General features: G+C 38.3%; 1 protein-coding gene and 1 pseudogene across 2 annotated transcripts in view; one reads left to right on the top strand and one right to left on the bottom strand.

Moving 5' to 3' along the window:
* Nucleotides 1–660: 660 nt before the first annotated feature.
* The window catches only part of Ube2g1 (ubiquitin conjugating enzyme E2 G1), an 86,315-nt gene continuing 72,436 nt past the window's right edge, over nt 661–14,539 (bottom strand). Inside the window, exons 5-6 of one of the 2 annotated variants that reach the window (XM_028888748.2) lie at nt 13,727–13,850; nt 661–3,654 (exon numbers count right to left, since the gene is read on the bottom strand). In XM_028888748.2, the coding sequence (XP_028744581.1) occupies nt 13,764–13,850 (87 nt within the window). In that variant the 3' untranslated portion in view covers nt 661–3,654; nt 13,727–13,763. The remainder of the gene's footprint in view (nt 3,655–13,726; nt 13,851–14,539) is intronic. The other variant, XM_037201328.1, reaches the window with a different exon arrangement.
* LOC114706362 lies at nt 9,664–10,236 on the top strand (annotated as a pseudogene).

Below are 14,539 nucleotides of genomic sequence, written 5' to 3'. Positions count from 1 at the left end.
TAAATACTGTAATCTTTAAGAGAAAGAAAAGTGTTCAGTCTTATCTGTTTTGCCACTAAAGTCACATCCAGTAGGGATGACAATCTGCTTAGAGGATAGGTGGTCTCATCCAGTTCACTTTTGAGTTTAGGTTCCTCATAGATTAGCTGATCTCTAAGGCAGAGCCAGTCTAGTTTAAGCAAGACAGATCCCAAATGATGTTCTGCCGTATGTTCACTTTAAGCTTCTAAGTCACCATGAACAGAAACTCTGATGAAATGATGTTTGGCCATATACTGGAAATTTAAAGAGCATTTTACCAGACTGGAAGTTAACTATTGCTTTCAAATTTCTTCTTTAAATAAAGATTGTGAGGGCTGGAGAGATGGCTCAACGGTTAAGAGCACTGGCTGTTCTTCCAAAGGTCCTGAGTTCAATTCCCAGCAACCACATGGTGGCTTACAACCATCTGTAATGAGATCTGGCACGCAGGTATACATGCAGGCAGAACACTGTATACATAATAAATAAAAATAAATCTTAAAAAAAAAATAAATAAATAAAGATTGTGAAATCCATCAAGGTTTCTGTGTGTGTATCATTTGGCATGATATGCTGTTTACATAGAAAGCATCCCATAACTTGCTTGAGACCTGCACCTAAAACCAAAATAGCTCATAATACAGCCTCTAAGTCATCATTTATTGATTTATAGAGCACCCATCACATGATTAAGGTGCTTTACAATACAGTAAACATCACAACAAAACTCACATAGTTAAATACAGTCAACAAATTACAGAACTAAAAAAAAAAAAAACTGGAATGAAGCAAAACATTATGTCAAACTTCGAAAATGTTGAGAAGTGGCAGTACAAAAAGAAGGTAATTCCACCAACTAGAGACCAGACAAAGATACACAGGCGCCAAGACCCAAAGTGGGCAGGTTTGTAGAGAGTGAATGAGCAGATAAATAAAACTTCACAACTGGGAACAAAGGCCATTAAATGATACTATGACACCCAGGTATCACAAAACTAATTAAAAAAAAAAAAAAAAACCAAATGTTTGAGCATTACCTTCTATTGACAAAGAAATCACTGTGTGGATTTTAAACACATAAGGCCATAAAGCCACCAATACCATCCCATTACACAGACTGAAATTCGCAAGCCTCTACAAGAACTTGGAATAAATTAGGGGACAGCCAACACTTCTATAATCTAAAGGACTTTATAGGTGTAGCTGATGACTGATATAGGTGGCAGAGGTGTGCGGTAGTGATGGGACTTTCTCTAAATGCCTCAGACTAATGATGATGCATTAGTGGGACAAAAGCCACCTGAGTGTGAGTTTTAAATCAAATGTAGAGGCATTTAAATCCATATTGTCAGATGAACACTAGGAAAGGCACAGATGACATCTCTGATAGGAAAGTAAGCCATAACATTGTGGCTTCTGTTTCATGTGTAGAACATGGTCAGGGCACCATAAGGGGAAAGACCTTCAGAAGAAAGGCAGTCACTCTTAGCTCTCCAGTAGTCCTTGATCTAGCACAAAGAACCACACGGTTATCCCAAGGTAAATACATTACCGTGGCACATATAAATTCAGAAACAGCTGTCCCTGAGTTACTAGGGCATTTACTACTTGCAGAGCAGTCAAACCCTGGATTTTAATTCAACAGAGGGCTAGAATCTCAGCAATAGAAGAGCAAAAAACTCCACATTGCCAAAGCAGCCACTGTGAGGACAATTTCTGAATGGAGAGTGAAGAAGACTGCATTCCCAGGCCCTTGTAGGAGAATAGTAGCACTGTAGGGTAACTTCTAGTCCGGGGGAGGAGGGATGTCTAAAAGTTCTTAAGAATTGGGCTCCAATGAAATCAAATCAAGGTGTTCACAGCTGCTACACATTTATGGATTTTAATAATGTTTATAAGATTTTACAATGCTCCCAAGAAAACTGATTTAAAAATGGTGCTGTATCATAACTACATCCTCATCCATTTCTCCTCTACTTAAAAAAAGACATAAGAGGTTGGAAGTTCTGACTTTGACAGGAAACCTTTCATTCCCTCTTCTGCCAAAAGATTTATCCAAACCCCATGGGGCAGAGCCCTACCTATTCTCACAATCAAACACCATCAAGTAATAGGTACTGTCTTATGCTCTAGATCTTATATGCCAAACACTACTTCCCATTCTCAGCTAAAACCAGACAGGAGCTTAGGCCTGTCTTTTAACACTGAACGTACTACTTTTACCCATCACTGAAGTTGTTTTAGAAAACTGTCTAGGAAACATATTTATGCTCAAACAAAAATCAAATCTAACTGCACTATGTCAGTGACAAAATATGTATGTCAGTTAGCAAAAGACTTACCCCCTGTAATGCTTTCAGATTCAGATAAAGAATCTAGACAGAACCCAATACGTATACTGCCATGGCCATGAGATTTTCAAGTATTAAGTTTGTTTGCATAAGGAATCAACCTGAGATTTTTCTAAACTGCACTTCTCTGGTATTCAGTACTATAACCTTCATTTAATACAATAAAAGCCAACAACTTGACAATTATTGGAAAAAATTATATTTTGGAAGAACTCACTACATAAGGTGACAAAATTCCAAAATCAAATTACATGAAAATATACATCGCAATTTCTTTGTACAATAGGTGAGGGAAATCTGCAGTAAAGAAACAAAGAAATATGAAGGACTAAGGAAAGGGTGAGAGGACAAATAGCATTTTTAATAGCAATCCCAGATGTAGAAAGCCTGGAGCTGTGCATGCTTTATTCATCCAACCTTAATATTAGGCAACTCGAGGGCAAAAATAAAACCAAATCTGGATTTTTGTACTGTTTGCAATAAATTTCACTAAGTTGAACTTAGAACAGACTTTACATTTTTTTTTCCTTTTTTCTTTTAAAGTTCTCAGGAGATTATGACTAGGATCAAGAGCTCTCAACAGCCAGAAAATGTTATTGCTACATCCAATCCAAGAGATGGGTGAATCCCAGTACAAAAGGACAAAGCACCTAGTGATGACCCCACCTCTGAAGTCATCGTGGAAAATCAAGTAATTTACTAGTATTTCAGTATTTTAACTAAGTGATTTGAGAACTTTCTGGCAGATAGAAGAGAAAGGGGAGTGTGTCAAAACAAAGAAAATACAAAAGATTAGTAAATGGAAAGAGTGTAATGAAGACTTAATGGTTTAAAGGAAATTATATGGAAACTTTTAATCCTTATTGGTTTTCACCTGACATGCTTTAAGGAATCTTTTTGAACTGATAAGAAACGATGAATAGGAAAAGAAAACCTGCTAAAGTCTTTTAGAATTTACACGATTCTTATTCTACTACAAGAAAGCATTATTTGGTACAAGGTGTGTTTGTGGATGTACATGAACAGTATATATATTATCCGGATCATGTTGTGCTATGTACAGGTCTTTACAATTCTTCCTGAAGGTTAAAACAGTTCATTAGAATTCAAAATGCGTAATCATCTGTAAGTTGGCACTTGTTAGGCTCTTGTCAGCATTAATGACTGGCATGTTTTATTGCAGCCCAGTTCCAGCCAGAGTTTGCCAACTTGTTACAACAGAAGTCCAGCAATAGGTGGGTAGAGTGCAGGAAAAACAGTGCCATGTTCCTCAATTGGAGACCTACAATGAAAACAAACAGCATTATGTAATAAATTTATAAACTACAAATAAATAATTGAATAGAACTATTACTTATATTCATAATTTCACTTTGAAGCTCACTCATGTGCTTGTTTATCAAATAGTGGCTACTAACCACACATAGTTATACTTTAACATTTAAATTATGAAACTAAAAGAAATTAAAGGGCTAGGAAGTCAATACCCACCTCTAATCCTAGCACTCTGGAAGCTGAGATCCCCAAAACCATTAATTTAAGGCCAGCCAGGGCTACACAGCCAAACCTTGTCTTTAAAAAGATAAATTTTATGGGCTGGAGTAATAGCTCAGCACTTAAGAACATTTGTAACTCCTCCAGAGAATCTGACTCCCAGCACTCACATGGTAGCTCACAACCATTTGTTTCAGGGGAACTGACACCTTCTAACACACTTATAAACATGCAGACAAAACCCTCATATGTAGATAAAATATCTGAAGAAATTTTTAATAATAAATCTTTAAAAGTTTAGGTCAACTTTGCCATGCTAGCCTCATGTGGCTAGTGGCAGCCACACTGAGCAATGAACATATTAATTAGTCAGCCACAATTTACATCAGTACTTCATTTTTTTCAATACTCCAAATGTTTTTCAAACTGCGTCACATCCACAAATCACAACTAGGTTATTTAAAAGTAAAGTAATTTGGGGTTGGAGAGATGATTCAGCAGTAAACAGCTCAACTTGTTCTTGGAGAGGACCCGAGTTAGGCTCCCAGCACCCAACTTGAGTGGCTTGTTATTCCAGATCCATGGGATATAAAATGTTGGGTCTTTGTGAGCACCTGCACTTGTGTATACAAAACACACGCACACACACATGCATGCACACAAAATTTAGAAGTAATAAGTAAAGTAATTTGGAAATTTAGAAATACCCATGTGTAGAAAAACAATTTAAGGGGCTTGGAGAGATGGCTCAGAGGTTGAAAGCACTGATTGCCTTTCCAGGTGGACCCAGGTTCAATTCCCAGCACCCACATAGCAGCTCACAGCTGTCTATAAACTCCAGTTCCAGGAGACCTCACACCATCACCCAGACATACATGCAGGCAAAACACCAATGTACATAAAATAAGAATAAATAAAAAAGGAACAATTTAAGATTACTATACTTTTTAACTTGCTTGATTTTAGCCAACTTTTTGCATTCATTTCAAAGCCATTTTTCCCATGGAAGCTCCCACAACTGATAGCCTCAAATCCAACACCATGTAAATCAAGAACGTAAGGGTTAGAGAAATGACTTAGCAGTTAAGAGCACTGACTATTCTACCAGAGGACCTGGTTCAGTTCCCAGCACCCACAGAGACTAACAACTGTCTGTACTCCAGTTCCAGGGTAACTGATGTCCTCTTCTGGCCTCCACAGGCACTGCATAAATATGGTGCACAGACATTCATACAGGCAAAATACTCAAACACATGAAATAAAAATGTAAAAAAAAAATTTTTTTTGAAGGAACACACTAAAAAAAGAAAAACTACCATCTTATCAAATGCTTATGATGTGCCAAGAAGTGTTAAGTGTTTTGCAAACCTGGATAAATAAAATACATCACATGATGTTTCCCCATTTTGCAGAGAGAAGTGATATGATCACACAGCTAACAATGATAGTTTCTAGTCAGAAAAACACAAGGTTCAGGTTTTTTTAATTCTGTTTATGAGTGGCCACTTATAGAGCCTCTATTCTATTAATGTGTGCTTTGAGGGTAGGACAGGGACAGAACACAAAGAGAGCTCCCATTACCACTCCATGTTTAGACCATGTGTCTTAGCTGCTTTTCTATTGCTATAAGACACCATGACCAAGGCAACTTATAGATGAAAGAGTTTATTTGTGGCTTACAGTTTCAGAGGGTGAGTCCATGACCATCATTGCAGGGAGCATGGCAGCAGGCAGGCAGGCATGGCGCTGAGGCAGTAGCTGAGAGCTTACATCCTGATCCATGAGTAGGAGGTAGAGAGAGAGAGCTAACTGGGGATGCTTGGGCTTGTGAAAACTCAAAACCCTCCCCCAGTGACATACCTCCTCCAACAAGGCCACAACTCCTAATCATTCCCAAACAATTCCACCAACTGGGGACCAACCATTCAATCTTCTTGGGTGGGAGGGGTCATTCTCATTTAAACAAACACAACAAATGTTCCCAGAAACCCACATCTAATGCCAAGCACAATTTTGGGTAAATGCAAGCTGAAGAACTCTAGGGATTCAAGTAATAAAATTTAAATAGAAAAGCCAACTCACACAAGACATGAAGTTTAGTCAATCTTATAAAGCCAAGAGTAAAATTTATCTTACAATCACCCCATAATTCAACCACATCAAAAGCTCTACTGAGCCAGGCGATGGTGGCCTAGCCTACCCCTTTAATCCCAGCACTTGGGAGGCAAGGCTATACAGGGAACCTCGCCCCACAAAAAGCCTGCAAAAGCTCTACTGGAGGAAGAACAGTGTGAGACAAATCTGTAGTCTTACATGTGCCTGATTCACAATTTAAGAGTTCCCAGGAATGAGTCTAAAACATACACCGACTGCTAAATTTCTTGGCAATAGAGTTGTACTACTTGGTTGTCTACCCTACCCTTACAAAGAATGAGATTCACCAGACAGGACTACATTATCTTCCTTGGAGTCAGAGTCTACTATTTGTAACAGATACATATATGTGCAAATGTATCTCTTAATAGAAAATATACTAAAGCCAGGTGGTGGTGGCACAAGCCTTTAATTCCAGCACTTGGGAGGCAGAGGCAGTCTGGTCTACTAGAGTGAGTTCCAGGTTAGCCAGGGCTGTTTCACCGAGAAACCTTGTCCCAGAAAAAATAAATAAATAAAAAAAAAAAAAAAAGAAAAGAAAATGTACTAAAAAGACATATACTAAAACTTCAAAGACAATGTGACAATGTTACACATCAGAAGTGTAGCTTTGAGGTAATGTCACTGAATATTTCTCCAAAATTAACATTTGGCTAACAAATCTCAGTTCTGAAAGAGAAATAGGTACAGAGTGGGACATTTCATAATCATTCTCCCATGATATAAACAATGAGAAATTTCAGCATCAAGAAATAGTTGTTTGGAGACTGTTTCCAAAAAAAGTTTTGTAAGATAAAATAAAGAGATGTGTGACTGCCAAGTCACTGAACTCCTAAAATCAGGCAACTTGGCCTTTTAGTACCAAAGACACAGCCCATCAAAAGCATTAAGTTGTTCAGTGAACTTCATCAAGTAATGGTGTTGACCTGAAAGCGTGTAATCATGTCCTACTAATAACGTCTAGTGTCTTTGTTAAATAGTCCATACTTTCAAAAAAGTACAAATATATCAAATGCACTAGTTGTTTACCTCAAACAGCCACTTACTTACTCCTGCTTCTTTTGTGTGTGAGAGAGAAGGAAGTAAGGGTTTACAGGTTCACACACACATGTGCAGGCACATGAAAACCGTCAGTTGACATTGAGTGTCCTCCTGAGTGATTCTCCAGCTTTTATTGTGTATATATTCATGGAGGAAATGTGTGCATGTAGGGTCAGGGAAGTAGGAACTTGTCAAGTAGGTTCTCTCCTTAAAGCATGCTGGTTATGGGAACTGGACTCTGGTAGTCAGGATTAGCAGCAAGTTCCTTATCCTCTCCTGGTATCAGCTTCATCACCGTATTTTTTTGATACAGGGTCTCTCAGTGAACCTGGAACTCATCAATTTCACTGGGTAGGCTGCCCAATGACCTCCAGTATGATCTGCTTTTACCCACCTCCTCAGCACTGGAATTACAGGTGGATGAGTGCTTCCATGCTTGGGTGCTAGGGATCAGAACTCAGGTGCCTACGCTCAAACATAGCTAAGTAAACTATCTCCCATTTCCTATTCTTATTTCTTAATCTACAAATCTGGAGATGTTTATCTTCAAGAGATAATATAGGGAGCATCTCACTCAGAGGAACTGTTCCACTAAATTCTACCACTCATGTAAAAACAATTGGAGGAGTAACTACTGCACCCTCCTCTTTGGATGGGGAGATCAAGACAGGGTTTCTCTGTTGTAGCCCTGGCTGTCCTAGAACTAGATTTGTAGACCAGTCTCCTCAAACTCAGAGATCCACATCTACCTCCCAAGTGCTGAGATTAAAGGCATGTACCACCACCACATGGCTCAACTTGATATTATTCTTTATTTCATTTTGATAGATTTATTTTCTATATTTATACTAGATTTTGAAATTTAGGGAAGATACTTTTAGTTACTAGAAAAATGAGTTAGTCCTATGACATGCTGGGTAGAGTTTTCACTTTCCTCTTTACTTTATTAAAACCTAGGTGATCAGAGAGGCTCAGCACTTTTTTTTAAAGTTTAAATTATATTTTATTTATTCTGTGTGCCCTGGTATATAGGTGAAAGTCAAAGGACAACTTGTTGGAGTCAGTTCTCTCCTTCTACCATGTGGGTCCTGGAGACGAAACTCAAATCATCAGACTTTGGACAGGCACTTTTAGCCACAGAACCAACTCAATAAGCCCATTCAGAACTCTTGATCTTAAGCAAATATAGAATTAAATCTTTGAATGATCTAAATATGAAATTGATCAAATAGCCTTAGGATAACTATTTTGCAATACATTCTCAAATAGGAAACAGACTATGACTGCTTGGGAGAGACAGAGGCAGACAGACACAGACACAGATATATCCACACATATATTTGTAAGAAATGGCTCTCAAGATTCACAAACAAAATTTCTAACTAGGCAAGCTTTTCTTTTCTTTCTTTTTTTTTTTTTTTTTCTTTTTTTGGTTTTTGGAGACAAGAGCTTCTCTGTGTTATCTCTGGCTGTCTCTTTGTAGACCAAACTGACCTCAAACGCAGAGATCTGCCTAGGTCGCCTGGCCCCTAACTTTTTTTTCTTAATGATTTCTTTTTACTTACATGTCTGTGTGTACACAGGTGACACTGGAGACCAGAAGGTGTCAGATACCACGGAGTTAGAACCACAGGCAATTATGTGCTGCCTGATGTGGATATTGAGTTAGAACTCATATTCTCTGGTCGGGCAGTATGTGCTCTTGCTATGCTTGAGTCTCACAAAGCTTCCTAGCTACAGATCATGGGGCTTAAATTTGCTTATGTGGTGTTTACAAGGAAGTGTTTTCAAAGATCAAAGTGAATCAGGTGCGGGAGTTTGATCCCAGATCTTGAGAGTTATATGCAGGCAGATCTCTGTGAGTTCCAGGCCAGCCTATGTAGTCTCTGTCTTTAAATAAAAGGGAAAAAGCCGGGCGGTGGTGGCGCACGCCTTTAATCCCAGCACTCGGGAGGCAGAGCCAGGCGGATCTCTGTGAGTTCGAGGCCAGCCTGGGCTACCAAGTGAGTCCCAGGAAAGGCGCAAAACTACACAGAGAAACCCTGTCTCGAAAAAATCAAAAACAAAAAAAACAAAAAAAAAAAAAAAAAAAGGGAAAAAAAGCCGGGCGGTGGTTGCGCACGCCTTTAATCCCAGCACTCAGGAGGCAGAGGCAGGTGGATCTCTGTTTTGAGGCCTGCCTGGTCTCCAAAGCTACACGTAAAAACCCTGTCTCAAAAAACCAAAAAAAAAAAAGGGGGGGCAGGTGGAGGGGGAGACAAAAAAAAAAAAAAAAACCAACAACAAAAAAACTAAGTGAGGTGAGCCAGTTTAGGAAGAACAAAATATTGAGGTGTTGGAGGGGCTTGTTGAATCAAAGGCACACTTCACATTTTGATGGCCCTTCAGAAAACTCCAAAACTGCAATCCATCATGTGAAGAAAAAAAAAAAAAAAAGTGAAGGATAACCTGGGTATCATGAAGGCAATCCCTAGAGAGGAATTCAGTTATGTTTTATCTGTAGGCAACATTTCCACCAGCTTGGGTGTACTGTTTCCTATGGGCATATCTACCACACTTAGTTCTGAATCCACTTGTATCCTTTTCCTGTTCTCGCTGATGAACCACCTGCCATATTATGAGCCAATTTCTGGTGACCATCATGTGATAAGAATCAAAGAAGGAGATTAGAGAGACAACATAGCAGTTAAGATCCCTTAGCAGTTTTTCCTTCTTTGCAGCTTGGGCACTGTAGCCATCATGAATGATACAGTAATAATCCGGACCAGGAAGTTCATGACTAACCATCCATCTGCTTCAGAGGAAACAGATGGTCACTGACGCCCTTCACCCTGGAAAGGCAACAGTACCAAAGACTGAAATTTGGGAGAAGCTGGCCAAAATGTACAAAACCACACCCACTTTGGTGATGGCAAAACAACTAACTTTGGCATGATCTATGAGTCTCTAGATTATGCAAAGAAGAATGAGCCCAAACATAGACTTGCAAGACATGGCCTTTATGAGAAGACCTCCCAGGAGCAGTGAAAGGAACCTAAGAACAGAATGAAGAAGGTCAGGGGGACTGCAAAGGCCAACGCTGGTGCGGGCAAAAAGCCAAAGCAGTAGCTTGATCTGCTGTGATGTGCAGACAATTTCAGAGAGAACAAATAAACTAAATAAAAGCTTTTGTGTGTCATCATCGTCCCCCCCCCAAAAAAAAAAAAACATCCCTTAGTGGATTTTCCAGAGAATCCCTGTTCAATTGCCCACACAATAATTCACAATTGTCTGTAAACTCAGATCCCAGGAGAACTAAAAACCCTGTTCTTGCCTCCTTGGGCACTACAGACAAAATACACGTAAATATAATTTTTGATTAAAAATTAAATTTAAAAAATATATTTAAAAAACAGTCAAAGAAGAACTCTAGTCAACACATAAATATATCCTGCAGACAACTACTTAAGTGAGCATTGATAAAAAGATGACCCCAGTTGGGCCTTAAGGTCCTTGACTGCACAGTTCAACCAAAACCTATCCTTCAGCTATGTGAGGGACCTAAAGTCAGGAGTTAACTAAGCCTACATGTAGGAGGTTGAGTGGCCCTCAAAAGTATAAGTTAACAAATGTTGTTTAAGATTACTAAATTTGGAACAATTACAAAGCAATAAAGAATTAGCCTTGAAGCAAAACAAAAGAAACTATTATTTCTAGAGGCATACAAAGTTGTTGATCTGTAAAAAACAGATTTACTTTTCTTATCTCTACCTTCATAGGATCCCAATCTCAATCAAAAGATAAGACTTACAAAAGACAGGGCAGAGACCAAACAAAAAGTAAATAAAGTCTAGGTCAAGTAAATGAAATGCTTCAGAAAACATCACAAATTCCAAGGACTTTAAAGTAAATATTTTTTTTTAGTATTTCAAAAATTGCGGCATAAAAAATTTTTAAAAATACTAAGTATTTTTTAAGCTTTATGTTCAGAAAAAAGGGAGGGGGCACCTTAGAAGTGTGCTAACTTCTAACTCCAAAAATTCTTATAAAATTTGGGTTGGGGGTATGTGACTCAAGTGCTAGAATACACAAGACCTGGGGTTTCATTCACAGAACCACAAAATTATACATGAGCCAGCTGTGTTAGCACATGGCTTTAATCCCAGCACTCAAGTGGCAGAAGAAGGAGGATCTCTGAGTCCAATGCTAGCCTGATCAAGAGTGAGCTCCACACCAGCCAGGACTACAAAGCAAGATCCTGTCTCAAAAAACAAACAAAACAAATAAATACACACACACATATATATATATATGAATGAATATAGTATACTATCTTAAAACTGCTGGTATGTACAGGAATATACATAAATTATGATTTGTTGAATGTTGATTGTTCAATGATTAAAGGGGCTTGCCAGCAAGCCCAACAACCACAGTTCAATCCCTGGGATCTGTGGTGTAAAGAACGAGTTCCCATTAAGTTGTCCTCTGACCTCCACCTTTGTGCCATGGCATATACACCTGTCCATGCATTAGAATTTGCATATACAGGCACACAAACACAAAAATAAATATATGAAAACTGTTTTAATGTTTCATTCATTACCTTTTTTGTGTTTTTCTCACAGGAGCTTTAACTATGTAGCCCATGGTGGCCAGGAGCCGAAAATACTCCAGCCTTAGTATATCAAGGACTGGGGTTACAGACATATATCGCCACATCCAGCACACATTTCATAGTTTTAAAAACCTTGACATTTAATTCAAACAAAAAATGTGATCAATTCATCTACTAATGTCCTTTTCTATGCCAGAGGGAATCAATCCTTCATCTTTGACTCCTTACTAGATATAAGATACTTGTGAGATGTTTAGAGAAACTGTACTCCACTGGCCCTATTAAGATATAAAGGACCAACTAAAGAAAAAAATAAAGTTGCTCAGTGGTATTAGCAATAATATGAAGTAAGGTTTTTCTTCTGATGTTTTTGAAATAGTGTTTCATGTATTCCCTGCTGGTCTTGAATCTGCTATACAGCCAAGGTGACCTTCAACTTCTGGTCCTCTTGCTTTCCATTTCTCCAGTGTGTAACACCTGGTTTTATGTGGGGCTGGGGATCTGTGATAGTTTTTGTTAACTTGTCATAAACTAGAATAGTTCTCAACCTGTGGATCGTGACCCTTTTACAGGGATCGCCTACCATCAGAAACCAGAGATATTTACATTATGATTCATAACAGGAGCAAATTATACTTAATAAGTAGCAATGAAATAGTTTTATAGCTAGAAGTCAACACAATATGAGGAATTGTATTAAAGGATCACAGTGTTAGGAAGGTTGAGAACCACTGAATTAGAGTCATGTAGGAAGATGGAACATCAATTAAGGAATTGTCTTCATCAGATTGACCTGTGAGCCTGTCTGTGGATGGCATGTGGTCCTGGGCAATTTCAGAAAGCAGGCTGAGCCAACTATGGTATAAGTAAGCGAGAAATGGCATTCCTAATTGTTTCTGCTTTCAGTTCTTGCCTCCAGATTCCTGCCCTGGCTTCCTTCTACGATGGATTATAACCCATAATCTGAAATAAACTCTTTCAAGTTGTCCTGGTGTTTTTGTTGTTCTTTATTGTCAACAGAAGCTAGAGTTATTTGGTAAGTGAAACCTCAATTGGGAAAACTCCTCCATTAGATTGCATGTAGGCAAGTTTATAGGGCATTTGATTAATGATGAGTTGGGCAGGGAGTTGGTACCAGTCCTGGACATATGGCCTCAAGTTGTATAAATAAGAAAGCAAGCTGAGCAAGCCATTAAGGGCTAGTCAGTGAGACATTTCTTCATGACCTGTGTTTCAATTTCTGCTTCCAAGTCCCTACCACTGAATTCCTGCCCTGACTTTCCTCAGTGATGGATTGTGACCTTGAATTGTGAGAATGAATGAAGCCCTTTCCATCCAAAGTTGTTTTTGGTCATGGTGCTTTATCAAAGCAATAGAAACCCTAATTAAGCCACTCACCAAGTTGATATTTTATCACAGCAACAAAAAAACTAACTAGAACAGGAGTGAACCCAGGATTTCCTGAAAACTAGGCAAGAACTCTAACAACTGGGCTCATTCCTAGCTCTAGGATCTTGCTTTCTTTCTTTTAATACAAAAAAAAAAAAAAAAAAAAGTTAGCCTTTACCATATATAATATTGAGTATAAGAGGATACAAGACACTTCAGTGCCCAGCAGTAGATAAGAAGATAAGGGCAGGGTGAAATGGAAGAAATCAAACTGACATCTTCATTACTAGAAATTCTACTACCAATAGGGCCTAGAGTTTTAGCTCAGTAATGGGGTACCCTCCCCAAAGGGAAGTGCAAGGTACTGGATTTCATTGCCAGCACAATTTAACAAAAAATTTTTATCTTTAATTACTACTAGTGAATATAAGGAGACTAATACCATAAAACTATTTTAAAACAGAACAGCTAGTTAAAAACACTTGAGACCCACCTCCCCAAAAAACAAGTGGTAATGCTATAGCTCTGAGAAGCAGCAAACTACAGTAAAATAGAAGTGAAGTAATAAAATGAAGCCAATAAATCCAAGTCAAATAGCTAAATCAAACAATCTGCAAAATTTAGCATAGCATTTGACCAAAAAAAGACAAAGAGTTGTATGGTTTTTAAATGAACTTACCCTGAAATAATTGAAGTTACTAGCTACTGAATAAACATCACTCAAAAGCAGTTTCTTGGCTTTTTCTTACACAGCGGGCAACTTTTCTTTTAAATTCTCCATTTCTGTCTTCCCTCCATTCTTTCTGTAGATATAACAAATAAAACCAAATTATTCTATATAAACCCATTATAATCAAAGATTTTTGTTTTATTTATTTTTATTTTTATTTTTTGAAAAAGGATCTCTCGTATAACCCTGACTATCCCAGAACTTGCTCTATAAACCAGGCTGGCCTTGAACTCACAGAGATCCATCTGCCTCTGCCTCCCAAGGGCCTGTGCCACCACAACAGGCTTCCTATTTTAGTTTTAAATGTCATCTTTTTGTAATTGTACATCTTAAAATGTTATGGTAGGGTTGTAGCTTAACATGCTTGCCTAGTTTGTGCAAGGATCTGGGTTTAAAATCAATTCCAACACTCCAAATTTTTTTTCAAAGCATAGTATTTTCACCTAGAAATATAGCTCAGGCATTAAGCATTTGCCTGGCATGGAGAAGGACATAGGTTCAATCTCCAATACCAGACACTGGTTGATGAGGTAGAAGAGCAAGCTTTTGCAAAGGACTAGGCTGAGAACTAAAAATAGAAAGTGCTTATGCTAATTACAGCTACTGGAAAAATTCTCTTGGGGAGGGGGGTTGCAGAAAAATGGAAGATCTTAGTTAGGGATCAGAGAATCTACTCGAAAAGTTGTCCTTTGCTCTCCAAAGAGCCAGGATAAAGTATGTGCCTACCCAGAAACAAACAAAACAAAACAAAAACCAAAAAAC

Source organism: Peromyscus leucopus, chromosome 8b, assembly GCF_004664715.2.
Source record: "Peromyscus leucopus breed LL Stock chromosome 8b, UCI_PerLeu_2.1, whole genome shotgun sequence".
Classification (NCBI taxonomy): domain Eukaryota; kingdom Metazoa; phylum Chordata; class Mammalia; order Rodentia; family Cricetidae; genus Peromyscus; species Peromyscus leucopus.
Note: the sequence above shows the minus strand (reverse complement) of the source record. Positions and strands in the feature narration are given on the sequence as shown.